This window comes from Manduca sexta, chromosome 25 (assembly GCF_014839805.1).
Source record: "Manduca sexta isolate Smith_Timp_Sample1 chromosome 25, JHU_Msex_v1.0, whole genome shotgun sequence".
Taxonomy (NCBI): domain Eukaryota; kingdom Metazoa; phylum Arthropoda; class Insecta; order Lepidoptera; family Sphingidae; genus Manduca; species Manduca sexta.
This window is the reverse complement of record NC_051139.1, coordinates 17,452,252-17,474,078: the sequence shown is the minus strand read 5'-3', so window position 1 is coordinate 17,474,078 and position 21,827 is coordinate 17,452,252. Positions and strand designations below refer to the sequence as shown.

At 41.8% G+C, this 21,827-nt stretch overlaps 1 protein-coding gene across 1 annotated transcript; it reads right to left on the bottom strand.

Annotated features, from left to right (window-relative positions):
- Nucleotides 1-7,171: 7,171 nt before the first annotated feature.
- LOC119190582 lies at nucleotides 7,172-20,007 on the bottom strand. The gene is made up of 7 exons (XM_037442800.1): nucleotides 19,902-20,007; nucleotides 11,323-11,421; nucleotides 8,488-8,665; nucleotides 8,228-8,397; nucleotides 7,980-8,138; nucleotides 7,648-7,758; nucleotides 7,172-7,518 (listed from the first exon to the last, which is right to left on the bottom strand). Exons 1-7 carry the CDS (start codon nucleotides 20,005-20,007, stop codon nucleotides 7,172-7,174), a joined length of 1,170 nt encoding a protein of 389 aa, XP_037298697.1.
- Nucleotides 20,008-21,827: the final 1,820 nt, after the last annotated feature.

Below are 21,827 nucleotides of genomic sequence, written 5' to 3'. Positions count from 1 at the left end.
ATTGATTTTGAACTCTAGTATTGACGGCTCGCCTATGCACGGGCGAGCGGCGACTTGCACCTCATGCGGTGAGCTAGTACAACATGACTACGCTTCGACGAATACACGCGTGTCTGTCGTGCCATCTATCAGCCGTCATAAAATAAAACGTGCTACATTAATTAGTTCTGCAGAAAATATTAGCTTCGGAAAACAAGAAAATATATGTTGTTTACTCTTACAATGTGGCAAACCTTATCACCTCATGTGTTCGATGTTGACAATAAGTGTTGGATATGCCTTGAATGTTATTGTGCTAGTCAAGAAAGATGATGACAATCCTTACCCCAGTATGTGCACCTAAGAAAATTCGTTAGCCAAACGTAACACTTAGGAAGGACCCTATGTCATCCAGTAAACTAAACGTGGAGGAGACATGCAATCTAGCTTCGGAAATGCGTTCTTTGCGTTCAGATACAGCGAACTTGAAAACTCAACTGCGAATTTATCACTATCATCCTTAGTTACGAAGCCAAACTAGAATTGTATGCTTGATAGTTGATAAATTAAGCTAAACAATTGATACATATAAAATAAATAATTCTTGATTAAGAAAAATTTGTGAAGCTTACTCTAGTTGTAACGCGCAGTAACTAAAGAACCTTACCTACAACAACGCCAAATCTGTGCGGTATCACAGTGCGCGCACCGAAGAATCATGAGCTCTACGTTATAATAATAATTCACTACTTATTTAGCTACTTAAAACTAAAACCGCAACGTGCTTACTTCTAACTTATAATTACGTGTAAATGTAACAGTACAATGTGCACTTGTATGATTTTATCCTAAGTATTCGACATTGTGTAAGATGTAACATATATAACTAATACAGGAATTATTTGCAAAAAAACGAGATCTGGGATTAAAAACAAAACTGCCGAGACAAATGGAGGACTTAAAATATCAGTATATTAAAATATTAACATTGCAAGAAGCGGGATTTAGTTGTATTAATAATAAGAAAGCTGTGTTTGTGTAATTCTGTAAAATAAACCCTTTTTTCGGAATATTGCTATTTTATGTTTCTTTAACTCGAACGTAATTTATAAATGCTTGACACTTTGTTATATAAACTTTTATGTTTTTATTGAGTCATCAGTATATCCACAAAACAAGATTATATGTAGCAATGATACTAGCAGTTTTCCCACGAATAAGGCTACAGACAGCGAGATGTCTATGCGACGTAGATACTTCCGTAAATACAGGTTATGCATACACATTACAGTTGCAACCTCGTCAAATCCAAAAGTTGGGTTTAAAGTTAAATGTTTTGTTGAAAATTAATGCATAATGTTTTACATGTTTGGTAAAAGAATCAATTTCCAACAACTCATAAGAAAAATGTAGCAACAGAGATGGAGTGATAATATTATCAATGAAGTGTTTGTTCGCGCGCTGGTGTTAATGTGGCCTAATTATACCCAGTAAGCACCGGGCTCCTTATCAAACGCGAGGAAATGAGGAAGGCGGTGGTGCGGGGCGCGACGGCGCGGGCGAGGTGGGGTTGGACCGAGAGCCGAGAGCCGGCAGGCGTACACAATGCCTCGTAGATTACACATTCAGACAAATCATTCAATAGGCCTTCGCCGGCAATATTCGTCGACGCGGAGTCGTCACAAGCACTCCCCCCTTCGCCGCGCCCGCCACCCCGGGGCCGCTCCATTGTCGTCGCAGTCGGGGCGCACAATGCCGAGAACATATCAACAAATGCCGATCGCTGATTGATTCCGACTAGCTCGACACTACATTGAGATTGATTGAGTTCCGCCCCAGACACTCGCCTGCGCTATTCTCCCCACCCCCCTCTCACTCTCAGCCCACTGTCCCCTCATTCTCGTGGCTCAGTCGCAAAATCACTTTTTGTTACCAGTTCCCATCTAATAAACCGGAATCAGTGTATTTTGTTCCGCTTCCCGGCTGAGCCAGTACTTCACTCGAGTGGATGCTTGGATTTCGTTTGTTCACAAAGAATATTGAGAGTCTCGCTTCTAGAACAATTTACTGTTTATTTACTCACCATACAACTAACGATCTTAATGTACCTTATAAGATTAAATTAATTATGTAGTAAATGACGTAAATAATATATTAGGTTTAAAACTAATACCGTAAAATTATCATGTGACACTTTTAGTTTTACGAAATAAGATTTACGAGGGTGCGTAGCCTAATTGCCACGTTTCAGAGTAACTTAGTTACGCTGTCGATCTGTTGTTTGTTTTATTGCTACATAAGGTGATAGATGTCCAGTTTGATACAATAATGCGTTGTTTGCATGGCATGTGTTGTGTTATTGAAGAGTTGTGCGGTAAAGCGTGTCGAACAGAGAGGGTGTGACCTCCGAGACGCAGCTCTGCGGTGGCGTGCGCGGCGTGGTCGGCGAGGCGCGCGAAGCACTGGTAGGCACCGCGGTGCGCGCGCGCCACCCCGCGCACCACCAGCTCCGCGCCCGCGCCTGCTGCCGCGCCGTCGTGAAGCCAGGACAGCGACGCGCCCGCCTCCGACGACGAGCAGTTGAACCTCACCGTGCTGCCCGTGTCCGCCACCTGCCGTAAAACAACACTATTAGGTATGTTTTGCAGAATCCGAGTAGTCGATGACTCAAACATAACCTCACGACTCGCGCGATAAAATTCGCGAAGTAATCGTAGGGTCTCCAGATCAAAGTAAAGTCATGCTTATTCATATCAGGTGATTCACTTTCTTGATCCCAATATCCGCCTGCGCTTCTGTTAAAAAATATCATGTGTGTAGTGAGTGAGCTGTGAGGATAGTCGGTACAGACCAGCACTAGCGGCGCGACGGTGACACGCAGCGCGTCGGTGACATGTAGTCGCGCATGCGCCGTGGCATCGCCGAACACGTTGTACGCCTTACATAGCCATGCGCCGGCGGAGGCGCGCGTCACACTGCGCAGGCACAGCGCCGCGCCCTGCGCCCACCACCACACGCCGCTGCCACCGCCGCCCACCTCCACAGGTTGCAGCCGTCCGGCCCATTCGCGATACCAACTAGCAAAAACCAATAGTATGCACGGTATCCACCAACAAACATTGATTTATGCGCTGCGACACTCTTCAAGTAAACAGCACTGATTGAACAGAAGACGATTTATTGATTGTTACTCAAGGTGCCCCTCAAGCTGCTGACACATTCGTACATACCGGGCAGCGCGCAGTGACACTAGCGTTGCCCGCTATTTCTACGTCTCATTAGCACCACAATGCGCTGATGTATTATCCTTATAATATTTTAGTTTTGAAAGTGTTTAATATATTATGTTGGAGCAACACCAACATTTCAGTATTATTTTGATTCACGGTTCGCTGTTATTCCGATATATTAGGTACGTGTCAAGATGTGTAGTATTGATAGTGTCACTTATTATGTAAGATCTCACAAATTTCTGCGATAGTAACTACGTTGCGAGACGTGCGTTTTTATATGTTATAATTTGTTGAGATCAGTGTCTCTATGTGTAAATCGGGAATAACTGTGTTGCAAGGTCAAGATTAGGCCAGATTACGACGCGTGACTAAAGATAGCGCGGTCCGTAACATAGCCCAGTTTTCCATGTCCAACCATGTCAATTATGTGTGTTTATGCGCGTGCTATAGCCGCGCGGTTATTAGCAGCAAATGGAAAGCATGTATGTTGCAATGTTATCAAAGATTTTTCTTTTATGATCTTAACCAGCTTTTAGAGTATCCCGAGTTAAAAGTCTCGCTGTACGTATAAGACAAATTCCTCAGTTTGTTAAAACTTCAAACAATTAAACACATCGATGTATATGTACTGCGTACTAGATTTAGCGTTCCGAACATTCACTGAGTTCAACTAATTGAACTGCAATCCATACAACTGCTTTAGTATGCAGTTAATATTGGCAGCTTGTGATTGTGTACGGAGTGACGTCTGGATGTGAATAAAAAATATTAGTCAAATAATTAAAATTATTTGTTGTTCAAGTAAATAAATAGGTTATAACGACATTTTGGTTGCCATTTTAGTTCAGATTTTGAACAAATAGTTTATATCTTAGGTTTATATGGACGTTCGTGTCTATAGAATATACGTCAATGATTAAATAATATTGCGTTGTTCTGAAACCAAAGACATTTTATTTAGTACATAGGTACATACACATTACAATAATTACACTATAACCAAAATCACACAATCTTACTTGAAACCTAAGAAACGACAATAAAATTTAATTATTTAAGTTGTCAGTTCCTTTTTATAATATTTTATGAAATTATATTTGCTATCTATTTGCTGTCACTTTTACGTCAAATGTCAACAAACCATTTTACGGACAATGTAGGCCGCCATAACTTTTTGCGTTATCTGTAAACTATTTAAGAAATCATTACCGACACTCAACAGATTTAAAAACTCAAAGGATTTACGGTGAAGGGAATGTGTGTCCTTAACATATATTTTTCCGAGATAAAAAGATAAAAAGTAGCTCATGTCTTTCCCATGGTCTCTATCTACTATCTCCATACAAAATTTCATCAAAATCCGTTGGATATGTTTTTAAGATCGCGTTTAGCCAGGCAAACGGTTGCGGCGGGGGACTTTGTTTTAAAATATATTTTTAGAACTTTTTAAGATGAACAATTAACCGTTTACGCCGCACAACAGCGGAAGCTCTCAAAAGGAATAAATTTTCCAGTTTTTGCAACTTTTTTCGTTAATGCTCCCCTCTTGTTGGTCATAGCACAGTGTTCCTCGAAAAATGGGCTATGCAACATTAACATATTTTTTTCGATTTCAACCAGTAGTTTCTGAGATTAGTGCGTTCAAACAAACAAACAAACCTCCTAACCTTATATAAAAGTATAGATAGATAGAGTATAGATAACATGATATTTAACAATTAAGGGGCCCTTCTATGCTTCATTTGCGTTAGAAAAATACTGATTAATCAAGGAAATGATAGTCGCCATTATTGTAGTGCTGTGTAGATAACGTTTACCGAGGAAGTTAGTGAATATGGTCGTTTCGACTGGCGTGTACTCACGTGTAATGTGGCGCGGGCTGGTCGGAGGCGACGCATGGCAGGCAAACGTCTGCACCCGCCGGCACCGAGAGCTCTGCCGCGGCGGGCAGCAAGCGCGGCGCCGTCGAAGCGTCGCTCGCTGCACATCAGCCATGACAGCCGACACACACACCACCGCAATTATCACCAAAGATATTTATCAGCTAGCGAATGCCGATATCGCACCGCGGACACACGCCATACCGGCTTAATGAATCAATAAACTGAAAGGGTTGATCTCATAATACTATAGGGATTACTGCCAAATTGAGAATGACTAGTGATAGATATCAGTTATCACCGGCAGTGATTGCATAAGAATCACTCTATTCCGCACATCCTCTCCTGTTTCGTCTTCTACTCTAACAATGAGACCTGCTATAAAAGCACCTAAATTGCTGAGGAGTTTGCAGCGGTAGTACTCACGTGAGAGCGTCAGGGTTGCCGGCGCCGAGCGCTTGGTTTGTCCGGAGAGCGAGTGTCGCGCGAGACAACTATACGCGCCGATGTCGGCGGGCGACGCGCCGCGCACCAGCAAACTGTTGCCCGCCATTATGTACCGCGACTCTACAGTTACAAAACACTACATAGTCAGGCTGTTGTGCGCACGCACCCGACGTAGTATATAAACATGTGCCGAATCTGATGACATTGCATAAGCTATTGGGAATATTTTTCGCGTTCGAGCTCGGCCCAAACGTGCATTACTGTAAGTCTGATGCAGTTGGTGAATTGTTAATCATTGGTCGCGATATGACCAGCCGGGAGCCTGCACGGCAGTGTGTGCTCTCCGCGCCGCCCCGCCATCCGTCACGGGCGGTCACGGGCGGCGGCGGGAGGGGACGAGGCGCATGCACACGCTCCGCGCAAATGAGATATTGCTTTAATTAATATTACATCGTCCGAGGTATAAATAAAGAGCTGAATTTCCTGCTCATAATATTGTTTGGAGTTTGCTTGAAGTTTAGTTATTACATTTTGTTTTGCTTTATGCCTGCTAGTAGATGGCTGTTATATTACTTATATTTAAACAAGTTGTACAAATAGCGAATTCATTGTTGATCGTAATGTGTAATGTCATTATACTCCTTTTGAAATATGTGAGGTTTTGTACCAGAAAAAGACCCAAAAATATATCAATTATTATGATAGCACATTGTCCAACAAGATGATAAATAATATATCAGACTGGCAAAAATTTATAAACACGATATCTAATAGTAATGTACCTATAGAAATTGCTCTAGAATCAATACGTAAGGTAGGTTGTCTATCATCATCATTATCAGCCGCATTAAGTCCACTGGTGAACATTAGCCTCCACTAATAATCTCCAGACAGACTTGTCAAAAGCGATCCGCATCCAGTGTGTTTTTGCGACTTTTATAAAGTCTTCCACCGCTGCGCGCGTCCATAGGATAATTTTATTTTATTTTATTAAAGGTAAACAGAAAATAGTTATATATTGGTAAATTAAATAATAAAGTTACATAGGTACTGCATTAATAAACATGTAACCGATACCTATCACTTGTCAGATAAAATATTATAATAATCAGTCTTTCACATTTGAAAGAGTTAGACGAATATAATTTATCTACATCTATGATATGAGTGCGCCAACAGGGCCGGGTTGATAACTTCAGACTCATCGTGACTAGCACGCGACAGATTTGTTATTGCTTTTTATCCTTGGAGTGATTATAATTTATAGAGTTCCGAGTAATGAGTACTTATAATCAAGCCAACCGATCGTATTTTAAAGAGTTGTGTCATGTTAGGGATTATTTATTTATTTAACAGGCATCCTTTTATGCACATTTTTATACAAAATGGTTTAGATGTTACACATGTACCAGGCGCTTCGCAACGGCTAAATTTTTTTAATATAAGTTTTTCTCGGTAAGTGGTGTATTCTAAAGAAATTATAATGTATATGTCATCAGCAAATGCAATAACTTGCGCATTTCTGTGAGCTCCTACAGTATATTAAGTGTGTAAATTGAATCTGCGTGAAGTTTTACAAAAGACGCTAATGCAGGACGATGTTGCCTCATCCGATATTTAATATCATTAACGTCATAACGTCTCTGTTTCAAGAAAATCCAGTCGACAGCGGGCGCGGGTGGATGTAAGCTGCGGCGAGGGGGCGGGGCGGGGCGGGTTGCGGGGAGGGTAGCCTGGGAGCCTAGGTGCCGGTAACAAATGCCGCGCGCTAATTTGTCCCCTTATTACGTGAAATATTTTCAAGGAGCTGGAATTAATTAACAGCGCGATGTCGCGCGAGATATACGGCAGGCGGTGAGTAATGGAGCAGTTCGCCGCCCGCGCCGTCGCCCGCGCCGCCGCCCGGTGCCCGCCGTCCGGCGCCCGCTGTCCGGGAGATTTATCGGTGTCCGGCGCGGCGGCCGCGCGGCCTCTCAATACTGCGGGATTTATGTGCCACCGTGCGGTCCTTTTATTAAACGTCCCACAAAAGTTATTTGGAAAGATACTTCTTTCTGATTTCACGCACCATAATCTTTAACATCTGTCACTTACCATAATTTGATTACTAATGCGGAACATTCTGGAGCGGGGTTTTTGTATTTTGGTGACATGTACGGTGACGCTGGGTGTCTTATAAGTAAGCTGCGGATGGCTGACGCGCGTATCATCCTCGTTACCTGCGCGTATGGACTGCGGGGCTCAAGTTAAAATCGTGCACTTTTCTTATAGACAATAAAAGTAACTAATTACGAATTGCGATAACTTCAGCCAGTAAAATATCGGGAGAGACTCACCAAAATCTTTAAAATATTCTTCACACTTTTTCAGGAAAATCACAATGAATTCTTTTAGTTATGGTTGTTGGTCAACCTTTGGCTATATAAATACAATGTGGTACCTGGCGTCGGCGCGTCGATGGTGAGCATTCTGTCGGCGCGGTACCAGGCGGCGACGCGCACGTACTGCGCGTGTCGCGTGGCGCCGCACGTGAGCGCCGCCACGCCGCCCGCCGCCGCCGCCGCCGCCGTCACCACCGGCTCCCACGATACATCTGGCACTGCACACGTGATCCAGAATGCCAGGATGTGAGTAATCATTTTTATACTTAGAAACTACTTAATACATTTGAAATTTGAATGCACTGACCGGGCTGCAGCGTCACGTCACGGGAGAGCACGACACCGTGTGCATTGGCGGCGCGGCACCTCAGCGTTACCACTCCACCGCCGCCTACGCTCGTGCTGCTGTCTCCGCCGCCTACGCCCAAGTATGCGCTTGTCGGCAACATTTCCAGCGTGCCGTTGTTATACACTCGCCTACACACACGTTACACGATTACGTACAGTATACGGCCATCGAGTTCGTTAAAAATTATCTCAAATGATGTCATGGTATGTGTTGCGTACCTGAGGCCGGGTCTGTCGTCGAGTAGTGTGCCGTCGTCGGTGATCCAGGCGAGCGCGGGAGCAGGCTCTCCGCGCGCGGTACAGCGCACGCGCACCCCGCGCGACGCCAAATATTGCACCAGCGCCGGCGGCTCCGCCACGAACGACGGCACCTGCTGCGTCAGCTCGCACCCCACACCTATCACGTAGCCGTATTAAAACACTATCACACATATTATGTCCAACATTTACAGGTGGTAGGTCTCTCTTATGTGAGAGTCTTCGTGAGTAGGTACCACCACGGTGTCTATTTCTGCGGCCAAGCAGCAGCGCGTAGTCTATGTTGTGTTCCGGTTTGAAGGACATTGTAGCCAGTGTAACTATTGGACATAATAAGTCTTAATATCTCACGTCTCAGGATGGCGAGCGCAGTGGAATACCAAACAATACTTTGTAATTCAAGGTGATGGATGGTGTTTCTACAGTTTATGGGCGGTTGTATTGCTTACCATCAGGTGAACGGCAAGCTCGTCTCGTTACTCATAGCAATCAAATATATACATGTCGTCGTCGAGTTGATTTTTTTAATGGAACGCCAACGCCATCTTATGGCATTCGATAAAATCTTCGCTGCACAGCGCAATGAGGATGTCGGACGACATCAAGAAGGCCGGAAAGCTAGCAGTCAAAGAGGATGACAAGCCTATGAAAAATTAACAATTCAGCTGGTTTAGATCAAGTGATCGGATATTATCATTGGAGACTAGTGCTGTGGGTGCGTCGAGACTGTCTCGCGTTCCGTAGTAGTTTGTGTTATTGGAATTATAATTCTTTTGGACAAAAACTACAACTACTAAAATATGACTTCGGTTATTGTGATCCGCCATATCCTCACATACGCCCACGATACTTAGTAGTAACAAGCTATGGAAGACGATAACGAGCATACACCATGCCTTTCGTTATACATATGATAATATTTTTATCCACTATATAGGCAGGCAGGCCAGGCAGGAAGGGCCCAACCGAGAGGAAGCAAGTATCTTATTTCACAATACAAAATAGCAGTATTCATGTTGTGTGATATGTTAATTTTAGTTTCCGCATTTTGATTATTATATATTACAAGGCAGAGGTTGGACAGATCGATTGCGGTAGGATAATGCACAGCGGACATACGTTCGTCTCTTTAAAATTGCGTTTTCTTTTGTTGAATTAAAAATTCTTGGCAACACTAAGTAATCCACACCAAATCCTGAGACTCGTCGAACACTGAAGTCATCGCCGTGGTATTTAGTTTGATTACTAGTAAATTTGGTACCGTCGTTGGATTGACGGTTTAAAGTGAGCCCGAGTATGTCACGGAGCAGTCACCGTGAGCAGCCGAGCCGAGTCCGCCGGCGGCACGGACCTGCTTGGATCACAATACGAAACAAAGCGTTGACATTTAATTACAAAACTCTATAAATGAGTTTCTTTGAGCGCAACTCCGGCGGGAGTTAATTGTAAAAGTAAAACAGAACTAATTCCGACAAACAACCAACAAACTTAACCGAATTACTCGTTTGGGAACAATGTTCCCGACCCCTCCTGCCTCCACTCCTCCTCTGCTCTCCACACGCCGCGCACCGTGCCTTGTGCCGCTCCACTCATCCAAGTTACGATTCTTTTTTAGCCCCCACGAGCGGCTCAAGTCTCGCAACACAATATTAACTGAAGTCGGTAACAATCTCAATTCGTCAAGTAACAAGTTTCATTAAATAGTTCATTTCGTGAGTTTCTTGGATTGTCTAGTATATGCTGGTCCCAATATTTAATGAACTTGTAGAGTGATGAGGTCTTGTGCTTGTCATGAACTTGTCTTAACTAATTAACATGTGTACAAATAATAACATAACCATCACAGAAGTGCAGTGACTATTTTTTGTACGGAGTGTGGCGTGACACTCGGTCCGGTGATCGGCTTGGCACGCAGCGCTGGAACGCTCGTCGGTTTTGGGTCAAACGGTTTTAAAACTAAAGTTGTGGAATTAGACGGCGAGTGTCTAACGAGTCTGTTTGTGCAAAAGAGCGCGGGACGTGCGCCTTCATAAAAACAACACACAACTTTTATTGTTTTACTTTGACCGGAGTTTTTATTTATAATAGTGCCGGGACTCTAATGAAAACAAACTTGTCTTACGTATGTACTACATCTTTCATAAAATTTTTAGGAGAATATTACTGTGAGACATTCCTCACTGGACATATCATATTATACAGACGTCGGCTCCGTAGCTTACAGCTTGCTTCATTTTGAGTTCGCAATCATCGATTGTACCGTGGGGGCCTGCTTCTATAACATTGTGTGTTCCGGACGCCGCTGATTCTTCGTAACGTTATCAATTATTAGCAAAGATAATATCGGCGTGGAAATAGCTAATAGAGTTAAGCAACCATGAGCCTATCACTCTTCAATATCTTGTCATTTAGTAAAAACTATTATAAGCCGATTAATATACAGTACTTAAGTTATCTATTTTTATTTTAGCTCATTTGAAGTAAAGGTTTGAAATTAATTGTAATTATTAATATACAATAGAAATAATTAAATATACGGCTTGTTCTTCGAAATATTAATGATATTGAGTTTTTTAGAAAAAAATATTAATAGTTTCTGTACAACAAAATAGTCTCAATGATTGAGATATCCAACACGAAATATAAAAATGCACAATTAAACTCTTGCTTTTGTATAATTAATCCAAAGGATCGATATTATCAAGTATAGAGTAAAGTAAAATTAGAATGTTATAACAGGTGGTCCGTTTGTTGTGGTGTTTCGAGTGTGGGTAGGGACATGGAGGGTATACTCACGGTGCACGAGCAGCGCGGCCAGCAGCAGCGTCGTCAGCGGCGGCTGCGTGGCGAGTGTCGGCGGCGCGGCGCGTGCGCGCGACATGTCGCCGCCCGCATCTGTACGCGACACACGTTATTGTTTATTAGTCATGATCCATTCTGTCAGGGTTTCACTTCCCTCCGCGCGCGCGCACGGTGCGGTGACGTACTTACGCATTGATTATTAAAATTGTGCAAATTGCGTTTAGGGTTTGATTATCGGCTCGTGGGCTGTTTCTGATTGTGTGGTGTTGTTCTGTGTACTACGGTCCGTAAGTTTTGAGTGTTTTATTTCGGATTTTGAAATAATTATCAAATTGTTTCATCGGTAAGTGCTTTTATTTTTATTTTTATTGTGAGGGTACTTGGCCGGTTGCCGTAAAGGTAATAAGTATTTCTATTCCGTGTATTTGCCATTTAACTTAGTATTTTTAATAGCGTTTAATTCAATTTAACATGCCAAATAATAACGACGACCCGCCTGATCGGGGTCCAAACCCTTTTCGTAAAAGCGGAATAATATCGAGATCGCCTTCTTCCGCAAAACCCAAGCGACTTTTTAGTGAAAATTCGCCGTCAATCAATGCTTCACCGGAAATAAATCGATCCGCATCTCAAAATACGGTTTCGCCTAGGTCCGACGATAACATTGAAAAAGAGGATAATTATTGCGATTTGGTTTCTGAGGCCGCGAATTATTTGTCCAAAATAAATGAACTCGTGAATGATCAGGGTTCACGTATGAACGTCGCGAATAAGTCTGCGATAATGGACTTTACTCAGCGCATCACAGCAATCGTTTCGGTGTTGGCCCTAAAGTCATCGTGCAACGAAACTAAGTTAGCCAATGCGCAACGGGAGCTAGAAGGTATCAAGAATTGTCCCCGTCCTACTCCACCCAAAGCGGACGGCAAAATGACCTACGCGAGTTCCGTTAAGCTCCGTCTGCCAAAACAAGCCCCGGCAATGGAGCCTCGCGCGCCTCTCCCGTGCGTAGTGGCTTACCCGACTAGCGAGCGGACAGCTGATCTCACGTCATCGTCTGCCACGAAACAGGCGCTGTTTAATGCAATTAAACCTAGCGACGACGGGTTTCAAATCGTAGGCGTTAAAAACCGCGAAAGCTGGCGTTGTACTTCGCGTTACCAACGAACGTCAGATTCACAAACTCCAGTCGGTGGATGCATTAAAATCAGCTGGTTTACGTTTAGAGAAACCAAAAGGTCGACGTCCGCGAATTTTGATTAAAGATGTCCCATCCTCAATGGAAGACAAACCGTTTTTAACAGCTTTGTATCGGCAAAATATTAAGGATGAAATGCCAATTAAGGAGGACGATTTCATTAAATCCGTAAAACTCGTTCGGCGACGTAGTTTGGAACACGGACGTAAATGGATAGGCGTGGAAATTGATTCGGAAGTGAGAAAACATCTAGTTGCGACCAAAGACAAACTATTTATAGATTGGGCAACTTGCAGGTTTATTGATGACGTGGAGATAGTCCGCTGCCTCAATTGCCAACAATACGGGCATGTGCATAAGTTCTGCACCATTAAAACACCAACTTGTGTCGTTTGTGCCGAGGCACATGAAACCAAGGCTTGTCCACATAAGGACAATCGTGATTTTAAGCCCGTATGCGCAACTTGCAAACGTTTTAAGAAACCCCACGACCATCGCTGTGGGTCTCAGGAATGTCCGTCATACAAACATAAATTAGAAACCCTCATTTTGTCAACTAATTATTAAATAAATTTAATATGGATAACTTTATTATCGGACAATTAAATCTCCACAACGATAGGGTGGCGACGTCGGAATTAGATACGTTAGTTCGGGATTATAAACTCGACGTTGTACTTGTACAGGAACAATATCAACACGCTCGACTGCGTAGCAGAGTCGTACAGCTTGATAGCAGCTCACGAGCTGGCATTTATGTAGCGAACTCTAATTTCACTGTAACTTCAGTGCGTAATCTCATGACGTCACACTGTGCAGTCGCGGAGGTTTCAAATCCGAGCTGTAAGGTTTTGATAGTGAGCTGTTACTTTCAATACTCGGACCCTTTAGGACCACATATACACCATCTCCGCCAGGTTTTACGATCACTTGCAGGTCGTAAAGTAATTATAGGCGCTGACGTTAATGCGTCATCTACTCTTTGGTATGGCAAATATCGATCCACCGATACCGATCGGCGTTGCGCCGTCGAAGATTTCATCGCAGAGATGAATCTTGGTATTCACAATACTCCCGATGCACCACCAACTTACTGTAGCCCTACGGGCGAGTCTTCTATTGACGTCACACTTTCTAGTGGAGACGTTCGACTTGATAGGTGGCGTGTCCTGCCGGATGCGTCATGTAGTGACCATCGCCTGATTGTGTACGAATTCTTGCCTAGATTGACACAAGGTTTTATTCATAACAACTATGATTTTAGATATAAAACTAAAGGGGCTAACTGGGACTTTTTTAGCTCTTTATTTGCTAGACATGCCAGAGATTTTACTCGCAATGATCTCTCACCTGAAACATGTGCTGAACTTATGTCGGCCACGTTCACATACTGTGCAGATGTTGCTATCGGTCGAGGTTCAATTACAAATACTCGTAGATGTGATTGGTGGAACGAAAATTTAGTCCACCTACGCCGAATTTTTCGTAGGGCGCGCAGGAGGTTTAATAGGCTTAAAAGCGTTGTGTCACAGGTGACACTTTTACATCTGCTTTTAATGAACTTAAAATTGCCAGGTCGCACTATAGAGCAGCAGTACAAAAATCGAAAGGTAATTTATTGCGTAAAATCGCCGCGCGGTTAGATAAGGAGGGCCCGTGGTCTCCTTTATATCAAGAGTTTAAAGCAAATAGACCAATTAATTTATCTTACATCGATAATATTAAATTTAATAATAGCTATACGACTGGTATTGAGGAGACTACGGAAGCACTGTTGCATTCACTTATACCCGATGATATTATTAATGACAACAATTATCACAACCAAATTAGAATGTGGGCCGCGGAATTGCCAAACTCTCCAGTCTCAAACCTTGCGACATTAGATGAATTTATTGCCATTGTTGCATCTCTGCCGTTAAACAAAGCCTCCGGCGAGGATAAAGTGTCTAACAAGATGATTAAAGAAGCGTGTAAATCAGCCGGAGATTCGTTACTATCTGTCTTTAACCGATGTATTGCTGAAGGTATATTTCCGCGAATATGGCGCTCCGGTTTCATTCGAATAATACCTAAAAGTGGCGACAAGGCTCCCGATGATCCCAAGTCATATAGACCTATTACGTTGTTACCATCTTTAGGTAAACTTCTAGAACGCCTCATTGTCCCTCGTCTGCTACCGAGGCGAGCCAGTATTTCACAAAAATCAATTCGGATTTACCATAGGTAGGTCGACTACAGACGCGGCAATATCGGTTAGAAGAACAGTAAGTATATCGGAACATAAATATGTACTCGGTATCTTCTTAGACATCTCCGGTGCCTTCGACAATGCTTGGTGGCCTATGATACTTCTTAAGTTAAAAATACGAGGCTGCTATAGGAATATATATTCCCTAATTTACTCATACTTCGTACGGAACATCCAAACTGAAACTCGGCCACCATGCCGTGTCGAAGTCGCTGAGTATGGGATGTCCACAAGGCTCAGTTGTAGGTCCTTATTTATGGAATTTGAGCTTCGATGATTTTCTTTCAATTCCCTTACCTGTAGGATGCACTTTAACCGGATATGCGGATGACGGCCTCTTACTAATAGAATCTAATAGTAGATCGGGGCTTGAAAGTTTGGCGGATACGTGTTTACAATTAATATCTGAATGGGGTGAAAGAAATCGCCTTACATTCGCACCTCACAAAACGTTCCAACTGCTTTTAAAAGGTATATTAAAATCACCGCCGCGAATAAAATTTAATAATATTGTTGTAAAAAGGAAAGAATCGGTTTGTTATTTAGGTTTGATTTTAGAACGAAATTTTTCCTTTCTAGAGCATATAAAAACAGTCGGGGAAAAATCAAAACGTAACTTTTACGCCTTGACAAGGATATCGACCTCTACGTGGGGACTGTCTTTCACTACGCTCAAAATCATCTATGGAGCGACTTACTTAGCTTGCATTACATACGGATCACCTGTATGGGCCGATAGGGCAACTATCGGTGCTGTGCGCAGGAAACTGCTCCAGAGTCAACGATTGGCGTTGATATTCTTGTGCAAGGCGTATAGAACTGTTAGTACAGAAGCTTTCCCTGTCCCTCGCGGGTGTACTCCTGTCGATTTGGAGGTACAGCGTCGCGCCGCTATGTATTACTCAACCAGAGAGGATAAAAAGTTTCTTACGTCTCGCGAGCTCTTAAGAATCGATAGACTATTTAAAACGCACACTGATGTACACAACGAGTTATTAAATGAATGGCAATGTAGGTGGGACTCGTCTTCGAAAGGGCGTCATTTATATAAATACTTTCCGTACGTTCGCGATCGCCTAATTAAAACTTGGCTAGAAATAGATTACTGTGTATCGCAATTTCTTACCGGCCATGGTAATTTTAAGGGTAAACTGTTCTCATTTAGGCTGGTTGATTCTCCTGCGTGCCCATGCTCTACACCTGGTTACGAGGTTGAACAATCTGCTCATCACGTACTTTGGGAGTGTGGTCTCTGGCATGAAGAGCGCAATATCATGTTAAACAGTATGCAAATAACATCTGGGGTTGTATACTACATGGACCTTGTTGAGACTAGACGGAATTTCCGTGCTTTCCGGCGTTTTTGCCATGCCTATTGTAATCAAATCTAACAGCTCATGTGATAGGACCCTTTCATTTAATTTTATCCGTGGTGCTTTATAACTAGCTTATCTAGTTGTAAACGTCCCTATCCTTGAGGTTAAATCGCCTCCTTACATCATGATTTTGTCACCCGCATTGCTCTGGAGGGAAGTGGACAATTAATATTTCCAACTCCTCCCTATTTTTCTATTTGATTAATTTCGTTGCGGGATAATGACATATTAAGTTTTCCCTGAGACTCGCCGAGCTTCACTGCTCGGTGTCACAAAATGCGCCACTGCTGATCCTGGCTTACAGGAGTTGTAGTGGTGTGGGTGTGGAGGCGGGAAAGTTCTTGTAGTCATGATCAAGCGTTTAACGATTTGAAATATGGATCTAATGTTTTGTACTACGATTATTATGTCACAGGATTTTTTATTATTATTCACACAACCCAAAAAGCACAATACTGCTTTGACAGATATGGAATTTGTACTCTAGATCTCACACGTTTCATTACGAGTACACTGTATAATGTAAGGCACTGCGATAATTACAATTATAATTATTAGCTTAGTAAAGTAACTATAAGGTAATATATAATAATATGTGTAATATAAGACGTGGAACAGGTTGAAATAAAGTGTTGTTCGAATTAAATTACATTTGCCGTATACACGCGCCTCGGCGTTACAGTAAAATATTAGCCGCAGTTGCGGTAACTTCACGCTGTGTTGCTAAACAATCACAACTAACATTATTAACCGTACACGCGAATGCGACGAGTCCGGATAGCGCGGCGAGCCTCCGCCGACCTGCCGCGTCTACACTACACTATCTGGGACACCTCCTAACTGATAAGAATGTGACGATATTATATATAATTAATCACAGAAATTAATGCGTAGCCGACTTTTAGACAAAAAATGGTATCAGATATAGTGCTAGTGGTCATTATTAGCTCAATAAACATCAAGCTCGAGGGTAAATGATATTTGTTATTTATGTGTTGCGCAACAGGTGGCGCCACTTCAACAAACAAGCTGCGGAGCAACCCCCGCGCTCTCATACTTCGCAAGCTGTTTTCATGTAAAAAATATAATAAATACGTACATACGCCCGATAGGAACACGTAGCTTACACAAACTTAGAAGTTATGTATCGTGGATACTAATGAATCCTACATCTCGTACACGAGTATGCGTGAAGTGACACCGTGGGTTTGATCTCCACGTCGATATCTGCAAATATATTTTATTTCAGTTTCGGGTATTGCGAGTCCGAAAGTCCTGTAGGTAATATACGCATCCTTATGTATACTAATTTTAGTGTAAACTGTGTCAAAAAAAATTGCACAGTCGATTGTAGAGGAAGTTGCGCTTGCCTTGCTTCAGTTGTCGGCATTATAAAACATCGAAATCCAGAAATAGCTCTCTCTACTTAGTGACGGCTTACTTTTTCATCTAATCAAACTTTTCTTTAATTAAATTTACAATCTTTCTTTGTTGTTTCGCCTTTGAAGCTAAGAGTAACAGCGATTTCAATATAGTACGTTGCACTAGTTTACTAGACTGTATCGAGGTGCGCGATGTTTTGCAATAGGTTGCTTACATAACTTATTACTAACTACATTCTGTGCAGTAACGAGTGATTCACACATTAAACTCTCCGAGCGTGCCCCTCGTCGGTGCTTTATTAATTGTTTCGAAGAAACACAAGTTGTTTTGTTATTTTCACGAGGTGTTACAAACATGAGGAGTAATTGTTTGAAGTCCTTTTCAGTTACACGCGGCTATAACATACTCATGGCCACACCGACGGCGCCGCGGGCGAGGACTCGCATGAGACGTCAACCGAGGGCATTATGTCTGTACTCATGTCGTCAATGCTGGTGTAATGAACCACTATTTGTTTAAATGTTTAGACTGTTGATCTCAAACTCAAGAAGAAGCTTTTACACGCGGCGCCACATGTGCAAATGTTCTTTCTCAGGTTAAAAGAAGCTTAAAGCACTAACGATCAATCCTCACGGATAACTTACTATTAGCGTTTTAATGTTTTTTAGATTTAAATAGTATTTTTAGCGTTTTATGTAATGTAAATAACACAAAAAGTACTATTTTATTGTATTTATACCTAGCCTGACCACGATAATAAAATACCTCAGCAAGTTGTTGTAAAGTATGGAACTAATTTCTTATACTAACAAGGTTAACTTTAAAACGAATAAGCAAAAGTAGAGCCCCCCTTGGAAGCAGGTTTTTATAATTTTCCTGGTCAGTCGATACTTAGTATGCATCGGTACAACGGGGATGAATTGGACCCAAGAGTATGAAAAGGATAAAAATTTAGCAGGAATTAATGTGGTAGTGATTACCAGATGCATTTATTACAGCAACTAAGCATAAACCAACATCTCCTTTACTTTAACAATGTTTGGTAGAACATTTATAATGATTGCTTGTTACCGCGAATGTTAGACATCAAAGTAAAACTAGTTTTCGGTTTTATTACTTTTTTATTTTATTTGCTTTTTCGTACATTTCCGGTAAGTGGCATTGTTTGGGAATAATTTTTAACTAACTCCAAAGTAGAGGAGGTTTTCAATTCGATTGTATTTTTATGGTTGTTACCTGAGAACTTTTGACTGGGTGAACCGATTTTGATGATTTCTTTTTATTAAGAAAGTTGGTGCTTTCCGTGTGGTTCCTTATCATATCCAAATTATATTGTTATTGACCTTTGACTGCGGAGATACATCAAAAACTCTTGTCGTCATGTCGTCAACGTATGCTGATTTCAGCAATGCGTGGAAATGCGCTTGCATGAAGTATGGTCAAAAGAGAGTCCCATAAGCAATAAAGCGAGCCGCTCTTGTAACGCCGTGTAGGAGGGTGTGCGCTGGAGGTGAAAAGGAGGGCGGGGCACAATATTGGCTCCCAATTAAAGTGCACTCGACGCGAGCTCGCGACTGCCGTCGTCTTAATAAGCGCGCAGGGCTGCCTCGCGCTCGCTCCCATCATAGCGCCGCGGGGCATCCGGATTCAATTACAACCTCATTCGCGTTAGCAGCTCGTAATGGATTGCTCCAGTGCAGTACATGTGCCGCCCGCTGCATATCACGATCACGGATAGGTATAGTGCGTATCTGTTATTGTTAGTATGAAATATTGAGTATGTTTCGAGAAAAGAACGAAAGAACTTTTAATTTTAATGCTACGAATTGGTTATTCAATTTAAGTGTATATGGAGAGAGATTATAATGTTTGTATAATAGAAGACGTTTGTAGGATGAAAAGAAATAAATAAAGAAAGAAAGAAGTAAAGAATGAATGTTACATTAATATTTATACCAAAATTAAACCTGAATAATACAATTTCTAAATTATAAAAATCTTTGTTAGTTTGTTTATTAAGCACTGCCATACCGTTTATCTAATGGTGATCGTGAAACTTTGTCGCCTTAGCGCCTGCACTCGCGTTAATGTTATAAATGTAGTACAATTAAACAATAGGTGGCGCGCGTGCGCATGTCGTCGTAACAAACGATATTTCTATAATTATTTCTTCTGCGGTGGCAATGCGCCAAATATTAGCAGCTAGTATTCTTATAAGTATATTAACATACTTGTTTTCATCAGCAGTTATGCACCATTGCTTTTATTGATGTTAAATGCGGTCAGGTGGAGTAGTGAGGCTAGTGGCGGGTGGCAGCTATCGTTATCGGCCCGAGTCGGCACATCAATTGCGGAGAGATCGCACTCGAGCCGCCGACGGAGGCAGAGAGGGCGCCGCCGATCCTGAACCTGTCCCGATGCCCCGCGCCCTCACGAGCCCCTGCATCCACGCGCGCCCGTCTCGCAACCATACAGAGATATGCGAGCGGATGCCCAACGCAACATAACTAGAAGTAATAAGCTCTAATGACTGAGTGTTATAGAGTTCAAGTGCTCATTTTAATTTGTGAAAGTAGGAATTAATTTTCAACCTAGTTCCTGAGTGCGAATGTTGCAGAGTGTGTTGCGCTCAGGTACTGAGACCAAATCATGTGGACTTTTATTGGTACTTCATAATGTAAATTATGTATGATACAAGCTTGCATCAATAAGTTGAAGGAAGCCAGATTGTTTACAGAATTTGAGTTTCTCAACTTATAGGCACCATTATATCTGCTCGGTTATTGTAACCACTTGTCAAGTGCAGCTGTCACGATGTACATTGTGAATGAACAGTCGTACTGTCGGCAGTGCAATCATAAATATAACCTCCGTTCAAACGAGTGCAGTTCCCGTCCAAAATCGTTTTACTGAGGTCCTCTAGACAGCTTAAAGCCATGAACTCCGCTGAACTTTAACGTAATGAACAACACAACTTTGTCGTAAGTCGTCAAACCGCAGTATCCCTTTCAAACAATTATGTGCATTTAAAATTTTAACTTGGCTCACCTAAAATAAACCCGTAAAGTTTGTATTAAAATGAAATATAAAAATATAATAGACATAACAACATCATTTTATAAACAAGCGAACAGATCACCACAAACAATATCATAATCAGATCCAATTACTCGTAGTAAATGGCGGCAGTGTTTTTAATTAGCATTGGCTAAGCGCTGAGAGCACTTCCATTATAACATTTAAAGTGCAGCATCATTAAGCTAAAACTTTAGCCGTGTCGGATAACACAGCGAGCGTCTCGTAGCACAATAGTGTAGCGAGCGGTATGTTTACCATTCACACGACTAAGACGCGCGTAGCAATTGTAGCGGGACAAAATTATCACCTACGGAGTATGTAACGCGTAGTAAAATGTAGCGTTTCGTAGCAGTTGTAAACAACGGCGTATTGTCCTTTTAAATTTTACGCTAAGTGCATTTCCGCAGTCGCATACGCGTTCGCGGTACAATTTTTTTTTTATTTACGCCTAGGGAGGTGTAATCGCATACGTGTGCAGCTTTTTACTTGATTTTTACACATACTTATTACTTAAATTCCTGTATATCTTTTATTTTCATTTTTTTATTTTTAATAACATAGTGTTTGAAATCTAATGTGTTAGGTTATTATTTTATCACTGAGACTGCCTTCATTAATTTTATGCGACTGGTAGTTATATTCACCAGACGGAGCGCCCATTGGCAGCTACGACTTCCGCCACCGTAAGACATTGTCGGAATTTCGCTATATTGTGACAGTTGGCCAGCCATTACTAATACTAACTGCGACCAGTTTCTTTTGGAATCGCCTTACATAACTTTTTTATCTTCTTTCTATATACTATATATATATATATATATATATAAGTATCAGTAACCACATGTGCGTAAATAACACGTAGCGAGCATCATTGGAGAACGGCTCGACCGGCTTGACTGATTCCTTTTTTTGTGTTCCTAATTATTAAGGCAAGGTTTGTATCAAATAATAATTTTAAAAATCAACTAAAATGCTGGAAAAGTTGGCATTTTAGGTCACATATTTGTATGATACTTTTGGATTATTTATAACTCAAACCATTCTAATCATGAAGTCAGGATTTCTGAATAAAAAAGTAGAAACCAGTATAGGAATACTGAAGATTGAAGTAAATCTTATTTAACACTTTCGTAACTAACACATCTAAAGTAAACATAGTTTTCATTTTATTATCATTTATTAGAGTGCATAAATTGGAATGTGACTTTCGTAT

Excerpts from the sequence above, each read along its gene's own strand:
- LOC119190582 (XM_037442800.1), bottom strand. The coding sequence starts at position 20,007 with ATGGTTGCGAGACGGGCGCGCGTGGATGCAGGGGCTCGTGAGGGCGCG. Across the intron at positions 8,139-8,227 it reads TGACGTGACGCTGCAGCCCG|TGCCAGATGTATCGTGGGAG; the intron begins GTCAGTGCATTC and ends TCACGTGTGCAG. Across the intron at positions 7,519-7,647 it reads CTCCAGAATGTTCCGCATTA|TATTGAGAGGCCGCGCGGCC; the intron begins GTAATCAAATTA and ends TAAATCCCGCAG.